Raw genomic sequence first — 16,352 nt, 5'->3', positions numbered from 1 at the left:
CATTTAAAAAACAAAACAGTTTATACACACACACACACATTAAATGGGATAAAGTGGTACAAACGATGGAACAATAAAGTTGCTGACTAGTGAAAGTATAGTGTAAGTTTTAGGAGCTAAGGTTGGGGTAAAATGGCAACAACTTCTACCCCAAAGCAGCCACCTTCCAGCTGATGTGCCCCCCCCACACACATACACCCCTAACCCTTCAAAACTAGTGAAAAATAGAATTTGTCATTATTTAAAAACTAACCGCAGCAAGATGACGGAGTACTTGAAACATGAAACACAACAAAGTCCAGCACTTAGAAAATGTTTTTTTTTTATTATTATTTGGAGGGACAGGCTGTCAAAATGGCTTAGATGAAAGAAACTGTTTTTGAACAGCAGGTTAATGTGTGAATATGTAAAAAATAAAGCAGCTTTGTTTGCTCTGCAGGACCATTCAAGCAGAAATATGTACAACACAAAAGGCAAAAAAAAAAAATAAAAAAGTAAGACACGTTCTTCAAAAACAAAATAAACTGTACTGTAATACATTACATTGATAAACACTCACGGTTGCCATTTCTTCATGAGCTTTGATAGTTTTTTTTTTGTACAAGAAAAACAAATACTCACAAAAATTTGTGCCCTCTTCGCGGCATGAGAAACCAATATCAGATGGATTTCAAAGTAATTAAAAAAAGGCGAATAATACATTTCCGATGTGCACACTGCACTTTTCAAAGTATACAATTAATCAGAACAAGTTTTACCAAACAGGACCTGCATGCATATTTTCTAAAGGGTCCAGAAAGGCTGTTGAAACAGCTGTAGAAAGGGTGAGATATGTACATCAACTATGTAGTATCCCTCAGCTTTTCACACAGGTGACAGCACAATCACCTTTGAAAGGTCTACAATTAATGAGGCAACTCTTCAAATTTCAGGGTTTGTGTGTACGATAGAAACTGTATAATATATGCAGTTTCTATCCACCAAGACCCTTTACATGTGTAATTTTTTATAACATCTTGTAACCCAAGTCACAGACTTCCAAGAATTCAGAATACAATCAAATTGATCTTTGCAATTTTTCTTAGTTTTAGTGGCATTTCTCTAAGATATCTAACCATACGACTGCCTATGAAAAATACTTCAAAATGCTGGAGAGCAATAACCTTCATAAGTATACATTTCTCTATAATTCATATATAACAAAGGTTGTCCCAGATTGAAAATTACTCATTTTGCTTAATAAAATATTCAATTTGTCAGTGATTAGAATTCTTTTGTCACCCTACATAAATTAGTTACAAAATATTAGTGTAATTTTTCTATGGTTATAGTATAGGCAGCGATACAATAGACCCATAATTTAGTTTCAGTGATTAGGGAGATTCCACAGTTTTCAGTCCCAAAGCTTAGATGGAAGCACTGTGCACACACCGTCGGCAGGCATGGCTCCCCTGATAAGCAGGCACATCCAGTAAACTTTATAACAGCCCATTTTATTGCCATAATGTCCTAAATTAAATAACTAATGAAATAATGACATAATAAGTTACCAAAAAAAAAAAAAATGTTAAAAGAGAATAGATATTAAATACTTTCTGATGGACTTGTGGTCCCAGTTCCCATAACAATGCTGAAATGTGATATGGAAAAAAGGAAGGAAGATTGCACTTTCAGGCGAAAATATCAAACCACAGTGCTGCTTGAGTGAAAGTAAGCTTTCTCAGAAATAAATAAAATAAAATCGTAAAGGAAATAATTTAAAAGACAATACAGCTACAGCTTGTGATGGTATGAGCATTCATTCTATAGTGACCCAGCTCATAAATATGAAACTCCATAATTTAGCGTTGAACTGTTGAATCGATCCCATATGACCAAAACAATGCCTATTCATACATAACTATTTTTCACAGATAAAGTGCAGATCGAGGAGCTTTTAGAGGGATTTTTTTTTCATTTTGTACCATTTGAGACCCTGGGGAGAGATCTCGAGGAGAAAGAATCCTCTAGCTTCAGGATTTTACACAGGGAGGACCCCGCCTGCTCCAGTTGTGAACAGGATTATGTTGCCATTTGACTCGGGATTCATATGAAGGCCATCACAGCAATGGTCACCATACATCGCCTCCAAAAGCTAGAAAGCTAGAAAAAAAAAAATCCCTGAGGTGCACATTCAGCCGTGTTGAGAATCCCAACCTGGCCCCAGTTAAAGTTGGTTCCTGTGTACAATATGGTTGGTGGTCTTGGTTTGGTTAAAAGAGCTTTCTTAGGAATTGAGAGCCATCATTGGTTTCTGAGGGCCTGGTCAATTTAACCTCTGCTTTTGGATCTTTTCACTTTTAACACTAGCTGCCATCTCACACAGCAATATTCCCAAACTGCTTTTCTAACATTTTGAAGGCAAATCTGAAAATTGTACATGTAGTTGGCATGAGGGAAATAAAAGCTTGCTCCAACATGTTGACATCTTATGTGCATTTCCATTCCCCTCCCAAACCGGTTTTACTTGCACTGTCCGCACATTTTTTCACGTTTCGTCAAACTTTCACAGACTCCATCACTGACAATTTCATGGCTTCCTCCAACAGCTGATTGTCCGTAAATGTGGCGGGGGGCTCTGGGACAGATTCTGAAAGGCCAATCAGTGACTCTAAGAGGCAAGTCCCAGGGTCGCTCGCTGCAGGGAAACTGGGGTAACTAGGCAACTGAAATTGAAAAAAGTTGTCCATGTGCTCGTACTCCTTCAGGGAGTTGTAAAGAGAGCTGGGCCCTAGACAGGGGAAGCCATCAAAAAACTCCAGATCTGACTCAGAAGAAAGGCTCAAGTCCATGTTGTAGCTCGCCGAGCGGTCAATGGTGGGAGAGGGCGTGTGTGGCACACTGATGCTGTGGAAAAGTCCGTTTCCCTGGTTGGCGTTCTCATCCAAAAGTTCTGAAATGGCTGTTGCTCGATTGTCTGTGTGATCATCTGCAGACGCCAACAGCGCGGCGTCTATATTGTCGTTCTCATCGCCAAAGTCCACAATGCTAAAGCTACTGAAAGCCTCCATAGATGGCTGCTGCTGCTCTTGCTGTTGATCCAAGCCACAAGTGTCTTTATTGTTCTTATCCCCTCCGTCCCTGCTGCTCCTCGAGCAGTTCTCGCTGTCGCTGAAACAGAGGATGCGGCTCAGGCCTTTCTCGTCGACATCCAGCTGGTTGTGGTGGTCACGTGGGGCGTCGCCCGCCTCCGAGTCCTCGCTCTGACCCGAACAGTCTGATAAGTCTGTCATGTCGCTGCTGCAACTGTTCTCGCCAGCTGTTGCCAGTTCGGAGCTAAAGGGGAAGGAGGGCACTGCTGGTAGAGGGGCGGCACCTGTTGTGTTTTCCTCCTCCTCCTCCGTACTCGACTGCTCCTCCAGCCGCTTCTCCAACTCCAGCTTCATGATGGTGTGGATGTAATGCGTCTGTACCCGGGTGGAGTTGAACTCGATGCGGCCCTCCGTGTTTCCACAGCCGTCCTTCGTACAGCCACACGGGAAAGAGGAATGGTCCATCTACAGGAAAAAAAGGAAGCCGGTGAATATCTTGTCTAAGTGAGGCAACGCAAACTCACAGTTGCATTGTGTCTGTTGAGAAGATGAAATCTTAGAGGCGCTTTCTCAGCTCTTACCTGACACTTGATGCCAGCCAGGCTACAGCTACACGTCTCCGGCTCACAGAAACCCTGGCAGTCACAACCACAGTTCTCCCTGGAGAGCCTCAACTCATGCAGCTGCCTCTTTTCCTCCTTGTCAATCTTCTTCACACCGGCTGCTTTGAGCAGTGCATAGCGCCGTTTCGACGGGTAAGGCTGGAGAAAAGAGCCCTCTTCTAGGTTGGCTCCAGTGATGTCGATGTCCTGCTCCGGGATGTCATCCACTGTAAGCTGCTCTGCCTCCTCGCTCTCCTGGGTGCCATTCTTTGTCAGCTGAAGAGGGGGGTTGTAAAAATAAAAGTTTATTTGTCACGTTGGCCAACTGAAGGAAAGAGTGAGATTTTCTACTTTTATGCAAGTTTGCTCACCTTCAACTTGAGAGCTTCCAGCTTCTCTTCCCTGAGCCTGTTGAGAAATTTCTCCCGGCGTAGGAGCCGCTGCTCCACAGCAAACTCTGCGAGTGTATACGTGCGATGTGCACTGTGGCGCTGCATCATGCCCAGAGTGCATCCGCCTCGACTGGGAACACTGGTGAAGCCCTGGCACCGAGGGAAGAAGAACACCGTCACCTGGTCAAACGTCACATTGCTCCGCCGTGCTCTTTTGGATTTCTTGAGGATGGATGTTGCTGTGGATTAAAAGAAGAAAAAGATTTAAAATAAATACTAGGGTTTTGATTCATCTTTATACGCCACTAGATGGCATAAGACCCCACCATTTAAATCCCTTAGATAAGTGCAAATGCTGCTAAGCAGCCTGTAAAAGGACACCCCTCCGATTTATTGCCCGCACGGTATCATGTACCCAATTAAAGAACACTGCTAACAGGAGTCCCACACACTTATATCCTGTAAAGTGAAACCTAAAACTACCAAGAAACCACGTAGCTTTGTTTCTTGTCCTCCTGTGCGACAAAAAACACCCAACACAGGAATTTCCCTTTGGTGGCCAACACAGCAGAGGAAGCAGAGCAGCCAGGATCACAAACTGCTCAAGTAAATGCTTGAGGCTTCCAGATGGGGTGGAGAATGGAAGTGGAGCTCTCGGAACAGGAATGAAAAAAAAAAAAAAAAAAAAAAAAACTGCCCACCCTGGTTTTGCTGCTTGCTGACAAGCCCCGTAGAATGGCCCAGTAACAGAGAAGTCAAAGGTCTTCTTTCTGTTAAAAACATTTAGGACCCACAGCAACGAGCCGTCTTTCTATACACAGACCGATACAGTGAAACCATATGGGGAATCAAAGTGGAACCACATGCGAGGGGAAAAAGCCCAACAATTATTTAAGCTTTATTATAAATTCCACTTCCTCTGTCCAGGAATATCTAACACAACTTTTGAGCCTCGCATAAGGACAAGCAACTTTTTCCTCTACTTTTACCAACCACAGCTTTTTCTTTTTTTTTTTTGCTTGTGTGTTTCTGTGCGGATGATAATCCACATGTGTTGGGCAAAAACCCATTATGTGGTGGGAAATCCCTTGTAGATTCCCATTTTCTCAGCCAAGGAGCTTTTTTTGTCCTACACCCTGAACAACTGGCACTGAAATTCACAAAAGCCAATATATATGGAATAATTTTAGCTCAGAGGAATAAGAGTGACCTTTCCTCTCAATACAGGTAAGCGATACACAATAGCTTTACTGTGGATCTTATCTGCTGCAAGGGGGTAATGCAGATGAAATAAACTGCCAGGTTCAGATACACATCCATCAAATCCAGTCAAGCTTATGACACCCATTGGAGACAAATGACACCTTCTCTAGTGCCTCTAAATGAGACTGCTTGCTGGAGGTTTATCATCCTTTCGCTTCACAATGGCAAACAACTTTATGTTCCAACATCAACACTGGATTCTAATTGTACACTCAATCGGCTCTTTGCAATGTGTCTGCATGCTTTTTTTTCTTTTTCTTGATTGTCCTTCCCCCCCTCTTCTCTGTATCCCTTCACCCAGCCTCTTTCAGCACCTGTGCTGGGTGCACGCCCGGGCTTCAGACAAGGCTCTATGTGTTCCTAGCCTTGGCAGCCTGCCACGCTTCTCTTCCTGGCTCGCTGCCCCACCATCCTGGAAACCTCACAACTGTTTGCCCTTCTCCTGTACACCACAATCCCTCTCCAGCCTGGCCGGTCCCCTAAAGACCGGCAGACGCACCCATGCCGAGACAGAATCAGCCTGGAGCACCTCGACCCACATCTCTCGAGGAAGGGTGAGACCGTGTCTGTCCGCAAGGCTTCGAGCGAAAGGTGGAGATGGAGCCAAGGTGAGCAGTCACTGCATAATGCGATTAGCCATTTTGCAGCTTCAGGGCATAAAATCAAAAGAAGTATTCATTGCAGAAGTCTGGAATCATTTCTGTGAAGTGTTTCATGGGCTGCCAGCTGCCTAAATTCCTTAACCTCTCCCCCAATTTTATAGGTTTGTTATCAGAACCTCTGCGGATGTTAAAGACAAGGTGGGAGAAGGCACTATCAGCTCTTTCTATGATTTATTGTTGCTGGAAGAGGACACTCACTGTTGAAATGTGTTGCCGGGGAGCTGGGATTGCTGGGAGTGGAATCCAGGGTGTCTGAGTAGCAGCTCTCCCCCTCAGAGTCCCAGCCTGAGCAGGCCGAGGAGAGGGAGGAGGGAGAGGGTGAGGAGTAGCATGGGTCCTCATCCACCTCCTCAAACTTCCTCTTCAGAAGCCCACTCATGGCGCTTACGCGAACAATCTGCAGAAAGGATCAGAGGGCGGACGTTAGCAAATCATTTATACTCTTTTGAACAGTTTTACAAAAGGACTTCCTCACGAACAAATGAGAGAAAAAAAAAAAGAAAGAAAAAAAGGACTGCATGGACACAGTAGCTTTTGCATTGTTACTGATGCATGCGAGTCCAGTGCTCGGCCATGTGACACTGCGAGCATCCCAGTCTCGTGCTACACTCAGCCGAGAGTGGGAGTTCGCCATGGCAGAGGAAGCAATCAATCAGTCCCATTTGCCTAAGTCAACAATTACCAGACCCTTAACCTTCTTCCAAATCCCATCAGCTCAGCAAATCCATTGATTAGAGAAAACCTGGAACAAAAGGTGACCTAATCATGCAGCCATGGACATTTCAATCTCTCTCCGTATGTAGCCTTTAAATCAACAAGCCACAATCAACTATGCAAGACAAAGCCTGGGTAATTTGTCACTCGTCTTGTTTAATGTGATCATCACGTGTAAAAAAAAAAAGTGTGCATACTCAAGATGTTTTGTTATGCAACTAATCAAATCCTTCAGAGATCTCATGTGAGAGACTGCTGGTTCAGCAGCACAAACAATCGGTCCTTTGAGAGAGACCGGTCAAAAAGATGATTCCAGTCAAAGCTCTTAAAACAAGAGAAGCCCTGAACCACGTCTGTCTTACAAAGTACGGCATAGTATATCTTCATCACCTGTATTTCATTCATATTCCAGTCAATGAATAAACTAAAATGCCCGTCTTTGTTCCAGGAAGAGAAAAGAACAGAAAACACAGACATGAGAAGCTAGCAAGTTTAATAAGAGGGAAGGTTGCAGCTTGTGTGTTCTTTTTTTTATGTGATAGAAATTTGTCGAGTCGCATCTCCAAACAACAGACTACCACTTTCACAACTTCTGGGAAGTGCAAGACGGTGGTGGCTGCAAGACAGGACGGGTCATTGTCACTGTCTGGGGGTGAATTGCCAGTTTGAACGAGGAGCGATTTGGAGGTGGAGAGAGGAAGGAAGTGAAACAAGAGGGGAGACATGACGAGGCCGCACGCCAGCCCAGGCACCCCCAACTATGATGTGGAAATTGGGCAAAGAGACTTTAACGTCACCCATAAAAAGGTCATTTCACCATCAAACTGTTTGAAATCGCAGCCAGTGACTGCGGTTAGACTTTTGAAACTGCAATTTTTTTTTCCCTCAAAAGGTGTTTTTTTGGCGACACAGAATTGTGTCAGTCAAAGATAGCATAGTAGTGTGTCAAGTTTGACAGGTTTTTTTTCTTTTTAGATCATTTAATAGTACAGATCTCATCAAGTTCCATGTCAATTATTAGACATAACATGACAGAGACACACAAATAAACTGTCCTGTAAACAGGACAGCTCAATGTGCCAAAGGCTGGATACAAGTCAAATCCTCCAGCGGCTTTAAATGGTACTTTAACTCCGTGTGTGAGCTGCATGCCTGGCTGGTCTTATGGTGTTATGCAAGGATCAGCACTCGAAGAAAATAAAAAAAATAAAAACTATGCTAGTATGCAGGGGAGGGGTCATTTCAGCATGCAACATGGAGCAATTATGCAAAACCTGTACACCTTTGACAAGGATAAAGGCGACGTTAGAGTCAAGGGCAAGAGGCTGACACCTCAGGATAGGCAGTGGTGGCAGCTTCGCAGATGTATAGGGGGTTATTGTTATTGCTGCAGTCAGATATTGTTGTCCCCAGTGCACGTATGATGAATGAATCACCTTGCAATAGGTCAAGCTGACGCGTACCGTCTCTACAACAAACAAATAGGCTTCCTCTCCACTGTAGCCGTCTCAATGGCTCTTACATTTCAGGACCAATGAGAACAGAAGCCCCTGGATCGCCATCCATCAGTTCACTCGAGCATTAAATAATCTCCAAAAGCCTTTCACAGCTACTGGAAATGATCACATAGTGGGATTTGCTTTGAATGTGTGGAAACACCTGGATGCAACATCTGTGGCTGATGCGGTTGCTTATCAGACAACACGTGTGTTTTAAATTGCTGCATACATATTTTTTTTTCCGTTCAGGAACAGAAGTGTGCACAAGAGTTCACCTCCCAATTTTTGTGATCATTTCCACCCGAAATTCCCAGCAAAAAAAATGAAAACAAAGCTGTGAGTCTACCTCAAGGGAGTACATAGCGCCAGCTAAGCAAAGTCTTTTTAATTAAAAGCTGCAGTGAGGCAGAAGAGGAGGAGAGGGATGGAGGTGGGAGGGGGGGCAGCGGTGTCAGAACTGGGTCATTGTCTCTTGACTGCAGTCTACCTGACACATTGATTTGTTAATCCTGTTCAATGGGCAGAAACAATGGCGAGAGGTTAATCCTGGCAAGGGGACGGCTTGTAGTCAATCTGGAGCTTCTCAGCCTGTTCAGCCACTGCACCCACTGCACAAGGCTAAGGGAGCACGGAGAGTGGATGGAACAAGGGACAGGGGGTAAAAAGACAACATCGCGCAATGACTCATTTGCAGAAGGGCGGAGGGAGAGGGGAAAGGAGCAAAAAAAAAAAAAAAGAACAAAGATAAAAGAGAGGAATTCAGAGCTGGCTCCAAAAGAAAGCAGTGTCTGTGAATGTCTGCTCTAAATGGAGAATGGATGTGATCGGACAGCCGAGCCAGAGACGGAGCACAGCATGTTTTCAGCGCGCACTAAATTATGCATCACTGTCATTCCATCAACCGCACACAGGCAGGCAGATAAAGGACGCATCCACTGAGGTGCTCCCCAGCCAGTTGTCACAGAGTTGGGAAGATAAATCTCAGGCGAGGAGATTTGTCACCAGAAGCACTACACAGCTCTAGTCAGATGCATAACTATGTCAGTCGAATAAGATTATCTTGATACATGCAGCTACAGGCTGTTCATATGACTCCAGAATCCCAATTCATTTCTGCAGACGGCTTTTCAAGTCCTTATTAAAGAGCCTCTATTTTTTAAACAAGCCATAACGAGCTGTAAGAAAAGGCTCCGGTTACTTACTCAAAAAGATATGTAATAAATTTGAAACTACAACAGAGCTCATTTTTCACCCGTCAGTTATTTAAAAAAAAAAAAAAAAAAAAAAAAAAAAAAAAAGGAGTTTACTTTTAATTTACGTCACCATGACCTTCAGTACATTTAAACACAGAAAAGCTTTGAGAAAAGCCTTAAAAATAGACAATTACACAAAGCCCTACACCTGCAGAGGCATCAAGAAGTAACCTTTTTAAACTGGCGCTGTCATAGTTGACTTTGCCCCCTTGCACCACCTGTCCAGCCCCCTTCCAGCCGATAACAGTGTGGGAGGGAGCGACGAGTTGCACTAATCTAAGCCAGCCGAGAGCATTTACATGGCACACTGACAACCCTGCGCAGTGTCTGACTGACTGCTCATAAAATGTGATAATGATGAGGCTGGGAGTCTTTCTGTGTGTGTGTGTGTGTGTGTGTGTGTGTGTGTGTGTGTGTGTGTGTGTGTGTGTGTGTGTGTGTGTGTGTGTGTGTGTGTGTGTGTGTGTGTGTGTGTGTGTGTGTGTGTGTGTGTGTGGAGCCATGTCTGGGCAGGCAGCTAACCTCAGTCCCTCCCACTTTCAGGATTTCAAGGTATTGCACCTCTCACTTCCCAGTGCTGTCACTGAGAAGACAGAGGTAATTGATCAGAGCCATCGAGGTGACAGTGGGCTTTAATTCCAGCTCTGACACAGCTGGGGAAACACATCAGCTCCTATCTTAAGCTCAGCTGTTAGTCAGAAGCGCTCCACCTGCTGGAACAATGTGGAGAGCGCTACTGCTGCTGCTTTCTTCTCTATGAGCCTGTTGTTCTCACTGAAGCCCAAAGCCTGCTGTGCCACAGAAACATTCTGTTCCTCTGCTCTGACCCATGCTCAGGCCGATTCCAAAAAGAAGAGGTAGTGGGAAGAAGGAGGGAGGATTGGACAAAACAAATAAATAATGTCATGTCTCCAAGCCACAGGAATTCCAGTCTGGCAGCGCTACTCTGGCTGTAATGGTGGGAGAAGAACACAGGCTCTATCTAACCCAGATGTGTTTTCTACTGCTAACCACTGGAAAGTCCTCCTCCCACAAGGCACTCAAGCGAGCCACCTTTCCTTGGCACACCTGACAGGGTATTAGATTGCACGTGGACCTCACATGTCCTCAACTGTCATTAATCTGCTGTGCAGGCTAAGTGATGCCTGCAGAGGACTTTACTCTGAATGATCCCCGATTCATTCACTCTTTTTTTAAGCCAGAGAAAAGACAAAAAAAAAAAAAGCTTTTCTTAATTTCAATGAAAAGTGTGGTAGTCACTGTGTAAAGAAAGTCAAATATCCCTTTTGCCTGTAACAGATTCGCAAATATCAGAAACTAAGCAGTGAATGAAAACGAAAAACAAAACTTGAGGAATACTCTTTTGCATAATAGGCTACAGGCAGAAAACATGCAGCTTCGGGGTTTGCTCATGAGTGAGGAGGAAGGGAGGAGGTGCTTGCAGGTTCAGGGGTCGAGCTCCAGTCTGGGACATTTGCTGTATGGAATGCTGGGAGAGGACAAAGCAGATGGGAGAGCTCTGTGCTGCTGTGTTGGAGACTGTCAGCAGGCTCCCTGTTACCACCCCCCCCCCCCCCCCCCCCCCCTTCTAACCACCCACCCTCTACTGCCGCCTCGCTCCTCTCCCTTCTCCCGGCACAAAAGCGTGGGGCCGTCCTGCGTGACCAAAATGAAGCAGGCACAGACAACCTTGTCTGAACCCAGCATGCTCCTGCTGCTGCCTCTTCCAGCTGGGGAGACAGACACTGAAAGTGTGCGCGAGCTTCCTGAGGTTGTGAAACATACACTGCAGTGCACACAGGAAGTGGCCATCCAGATTATCTATGCTGTGTCTGACAGCTGCAGGCAACACAAGGTTAGCCGAATACAGGATCACATGATAGAGAAGAGGCGGCTAGGAGATATAGATGCCATTTGTCTTGGTTTAATTTTTTTTTTTTCTCAAATAATGCACAGAGATGTTGCCTCCATGCAATTCAGCCTAGTGTTCATGAGAGGGCAACAGACTGGCGAGTTATGCTTTTTACAGAGGGGGGGGGGGGCAGAGTGTAAAATGGGGCTAATAATGAAAATGTTGTTATATATGTGGAGATAAAGAGTTATTGAACACCCCTGGACATTCCTAGGAAAGGCATGCCACATTAAATGCACAACATCAAGTGCTATATTCCTTCTCAGTAAACAAAGGATCATTCAGCTCTGTAGCCTAATTCCAGAAAACATGATTCCAAAAAAGATCCGGGTGAGGTCGCGCTAGAGACGAATAAATTGATACAGTCTCTGTTCTTTCCCTGTAAATCAAAAACAGATTCGGTCTGGCTGTACAAAGAAAAAGCGTAAGACAACAGTGTCATACCTGAAAAATGCATTAATAAAACAGCTGCGGGTCAGAGTAGCAGTGAATAAATAAACAGTGGCCGCATTCTTCGTTTTTCTAAGGATTTAATTTACACCGGTTTTATTTATTTATTTATATGTAAAAACTGATTGTTTAATAAAAAAAAAATTAAAACGCTGTGGAAAAAAAAAAAATCAAACAATGAAAAAGACTGAATCAGCGCCTGCACGCACAGTCACCTGCATTAGGAACACTGTCCAATCAATTATCAATCAAAAACCAATGATTCAATCAAGACGCGCGCGCACGCACGCACCCATGTAAGTACACGCGCGCGCTGACCCCCCCCCCCCGATTAATGTTAATTGTAATGACAGCAGCTCCGTCAGCTGTGCGCTCAGATGTAGTGCCTTCAGGAGTCGCTCTAGTTACAAGAGGCGCACCAGCACCGCTGAGGTGAACAAGAACAACTCCACACGGGCTGAATACACACAAAGACGACCTCATCAACGCTCCAATTTAATAAATCCACCACTGAACGCGCACCCCCGCGTAAAAAAAACACGACCGAGCCGAGAAGTTTGTATAAGCTTGATAAATCACGGACACTTGCCGATATGAATAATCAATAGGCGAATGAATGACGCGGATCATTGGACTTTCGTCTAAACCAACAAATTATTTTAATTCGCCGTCGCAAGATAATCACCTGCTTGCGTTGCAACTTAGTTAAAACTCACTTTTACGCGTGCCAACGCGTGAGTCAAGTTAAACAAACCGCTCCATCTAAAATGTTTTAAATGCAACTCTGGCTATTACCAGCACTCCCCACACAGCCACTCAAACAAGGTATTTAAACCGAGCCAGGCACACCGGATCCAAACTATCTGGTTTGAACCTCCGCTGAGGTTAAACGCAGAAATGTACGGTGTTTCGATAACCCGACCGCGAACTGTGCGCGTGTGTGTGTGTGTGTGTGTACTCACCAGCAGTTCAAGTATCCGATCACCATCGGGGACCAAATAGCGTTGGATGAGCCCGTCGGATGGGATAAAGGGGTGTAAGTAATCCAAATGGCACGAATAAATAGGCTACAGCGCTGATCCCCGCGTACACACTCGGCTCCCGGGTGCTATTGTCTGCGCGTCTCCGGCGTGCGGGGCTCCGTACCAGCTGAAGCGCTTCCCTTGTCTGAAGCAGACTGTCGAGCCGCGCAGCCTTTTTCGTCAGTGGAAAACTCCCTCCTGGCGTCTGCTGTGACGCAGGCGGTGACACACTGAGGCTGCCCACGCCGCTTCCTGCCGGTTCTCCTCCTCCGGTACTGTACCACTACTACCTGCGGCACCAGAGACCTGCCTGAACGCACGATCACCACAATGATCATCATCAGATAGATAGATAGATAGATAGATAGATAGATAGATAGATAGATAGATAGATAGATAGATAGATGACCATACAAGATTCTGAGTGAATACACCTAAATGCATTTTTGTTATGAAAAGGGAAATTATAGAAATGAATTAATGAGGAAAATATATTAGATCAACTATGTACATATCTCTTCTCTTCTTTTAGCCATCTAGCCCTTTGGTGTGTTGTCACCTGCCATTCATTTTCATCTACTACTTTATTGATTTTATGTTTGAGTGTTTTTACTGTCAATGCACTTTGTGAACAACTGTTCTTAAAGGTGCCATATAAATAATTATTATCATTATCATAAATAGCCAGTTAAAAAGTACACTTTGCTTAAAATATACTTTACCCTTTACTGTTTTTTTAGTTAAGTAAAGTATAATTTAAAAAAACCTGTTAATCCTAAATAAGAAAACTTTTTTTTTATAGAAATCTTTCATCCATTTCTTCCCCCTTAACTTCTAGTAAATGAACTTGTGACACAGGTCAATTTATACTCTTAAACTAGTCCCCACATACTCTGCTAGTAAGAAGGAGTGCTGTTGTGACGAGTCAGATAACATCAGCTCTATTTGTGACGTGGGAGGGATCTGATGCTGTATGACCTGACGTAATTCCAGCAGGCAGAAAAACACTGACTAAGCGCTCCCAAATCATGACTCACTTTCTTATAAATGAAACACAAAAGTCAAGCCTCAATTTAGAGGAAACAAAACGTTCAGCCAAGACAAATCAGCACAACAATCTGAACACAGTATTATTTACAATGACAGTTTAGTTTACTCTCAAGAAAAGGTACATTCGACTTATGTCCTCCTCATTTTTAGCAACAAAAGAATCAACTTTTATTTTTTTTTATTTTTTTTTTTAAAGGAGGAAGTTGTGAGTATTTAGTATTTTTTAAGGATCTGTCTTAAGATAGCAACAATCCAGGGAGTGGAAAAAGCTGCACAATTTTTTTTTTCTCATTGTTACAATGAGGAGATTGATGAGATCTATATGTAAAATCTAAATCTTCCAGCTGCTGAAGCTCCTTGATCAGTGTGTTAAATCGTGTTTGTTTAAAGCACACAAACATCAAATCTTATAACGGTAACCATACAAGATTTCATACGAGGTCATATGGTTGATGGGCTCTTGTAGAAGCAGTTACTAGGCAACAACTGGACTCTCCACTAAGTTTCTGAGTCCTTTTTGCCAAAAACAATAAACAAATAATAAAAAAAAAATCTTCTTAGAAACATGTTGAGTAGCAGAATATAAAGTTTCATTTTTTTGGACTAAACGTCTTTGTGGGTTGACAATTTTGAAACAATTTCCAGGAACTGCAATGAAAGAAGTTGTTTACAGGTGTCGGTAGACTCAGATGTGAGACTTTTTTGTGAGAGTTTGGATGGGAAAAATTAATCATAAAATAAACCCACAATGGCCATATGCATCAACAGATGACTGACTCTAATATCTTATGATCTCCAATGTAGTTACCAAGTCATTAGCTCACCATTTAAACGTAAAAAGGAATCCTGACACTGACGACTGGGTTTTCACCGTCAGCCATTTCACATTTGTGCTTTTACGCGTTGTAACGACTGATGGGACAAATCATTAGCGTCGCACACCCATACACCGAGCTCCTCTCAGGTATTTACGAGTGGAGCGGCCCATGGTGAGCACACTGAGACGCTTTGCTTTCGTTCTCAGCTGGACATGAGCGCTGGGGCAAAGTGTTCTGCCAATGTCAATACAGGTGCTCCACTGCAGTATTTGGGGAGAGGTCTCTTAAAAGCTGTGTACATAGGCCTATGCTAATTGTCTCCTGCTAACAAAAGGCTCCTTTCTCACTGACTTGTTGTGCCCCAGGGTCCTATTTAGGGTGTCGCCCTCGAAGGCAAAAACAAGCACATGAGGGGCTGAGTGGCAGTAGAGATGTCATTACTTACTCAACCCACAGGGTTTCAGGCTTCAAATGTGCATGTTAATCAATTGTTAAAGTTCTGGAAACATCCTGACATGTTATGCCAACATGTCAAAAGAGCTTGATTTTACCTGTCATACAGGTCGCAGAGTCACTGCAGTCATACATTAGCTTTTAAGCAAAATATTCTTTGTGAGGATGAATTGGGGGGGGGGTGATGCAGAGTTGCTGTTAAAATATTATTGGACTCAACGGAGCAGGATTGTCAGGATGTGAGGAACAAGTATCGAAGGACCTGATCAATTCTCCAAACATGCCTCAGGTTAAAACAGGAAGAGATGATGCCTGGCTTTAAGAGAATTGAAACAGATTCACATCAACTTGTAAGATTAAAGTTATGAACTGTGTGGTTGTGTGGTCACTAAGTGAATATAACTGAAGTTACTGGATTTGAGCAACTATCAAAAGAATGAAGGAAGGGAAGTAGTTTTTCCTCTGTACCATTAATTAATTAATTTAATAATCTAAAATCCTTTCAAAATATAAAAGACAAGGATTAACAACTCAGGTTTACACATTTAAAACCTCTTTTTTTAACTTAAGGGACCAGCAATGAGGGTTAGAAATCAAAGAATATTTCAGGTAAATGAACATTTGATCATCATATTAACATGCAAAATCCCCCTTGTTGGGTCTGATCAGGCGACACACCTTACAGTAATGACACTGTCTCGCATTCTGTTTTGTTTTCATGTGTTCAAACTGTAATAGAGTAGGTGAGGGTGTGTGAGGCACAGTCATGCTCCTGTGCAAACCCGGGAGTCAGTATGTCGAGACAGACTCCACCCAATTAGTTTCCCTGTCGCCTTGAAACTCTTGAGGACACAACAATGAGCCGTGAACATCTCAGAAGAAGAAACCGACGGTCACATGAACAGCGGCAGCAGTCACGGCCATTACTGAGGAATTCTACCCTCTTCACACACACACACACACACACACACACACACACACACACACACACACACACACACACACACACACACACACACACACACACACACGCACACACACACACACACACACACACACAAACCTAATAACCACCCAACATTAACAATTAGCCCTCTGTTTGACGAGTCCCCCACAGCTTGGGAGACATTCTTGCTCACTCTGCCACTTCTGTGGTTTGGTTGAGCATAAAACCTAATTATAGCAGCGGCG

General features: G+C 43.6%; 1 protein-coding gene across 1 annotated transcript; it reads right to left on the bottom strand.

Moving 5' to 3' along the window:
* Nucleotides 1–297: 297 nt before the first annotated feature.
* csrnp1b (cysteine-serine-rich nuclear protein 1b) lies at nucleotides 298–13,040 on the bottom strand. Its single transcript, XM_080489860.1, has 5 exons — nucleotides 12,781–13,040; nucleotides 6,189–6,387; nucleotides 4,045–4,304; nucleotides 3,653–3,949; nucleotides 298–3,536 (listed from the first exon to the last, which is right to left on the bottom strand). Exons 2-5 carry the CDS (start codon nucleotides 6,367–6,369, stop codon nucleotides 2,538–2,540), a joined length of 1,737 nt encoding a protein of 578 aa, XP_080345986.1. The 5' UTR covers nucleotides 6,370–6,387; nucleotides 12,781–13,040; the 3' UTR covers nucleotides 298–2,537.
* Between the last annotated feature and the right edge of the window lie 3,312 nt (nucleotides 13,041–16,352).

This window comes from Lipophrys pholis, assembly GCF_963383615.2.
Source record: "Lipophrys pholis genome assembly, chromosome: 20".
Lineage (NCBI taxonomy): Eukaryota > Metazoa > Chordata > Actinopteri > Blenniiformes > Blenniidae > Lipophrys > Lipophrys pholis.
This window is presented reverse-complemented; position numbering and strand designations above follow the sequence as displayed.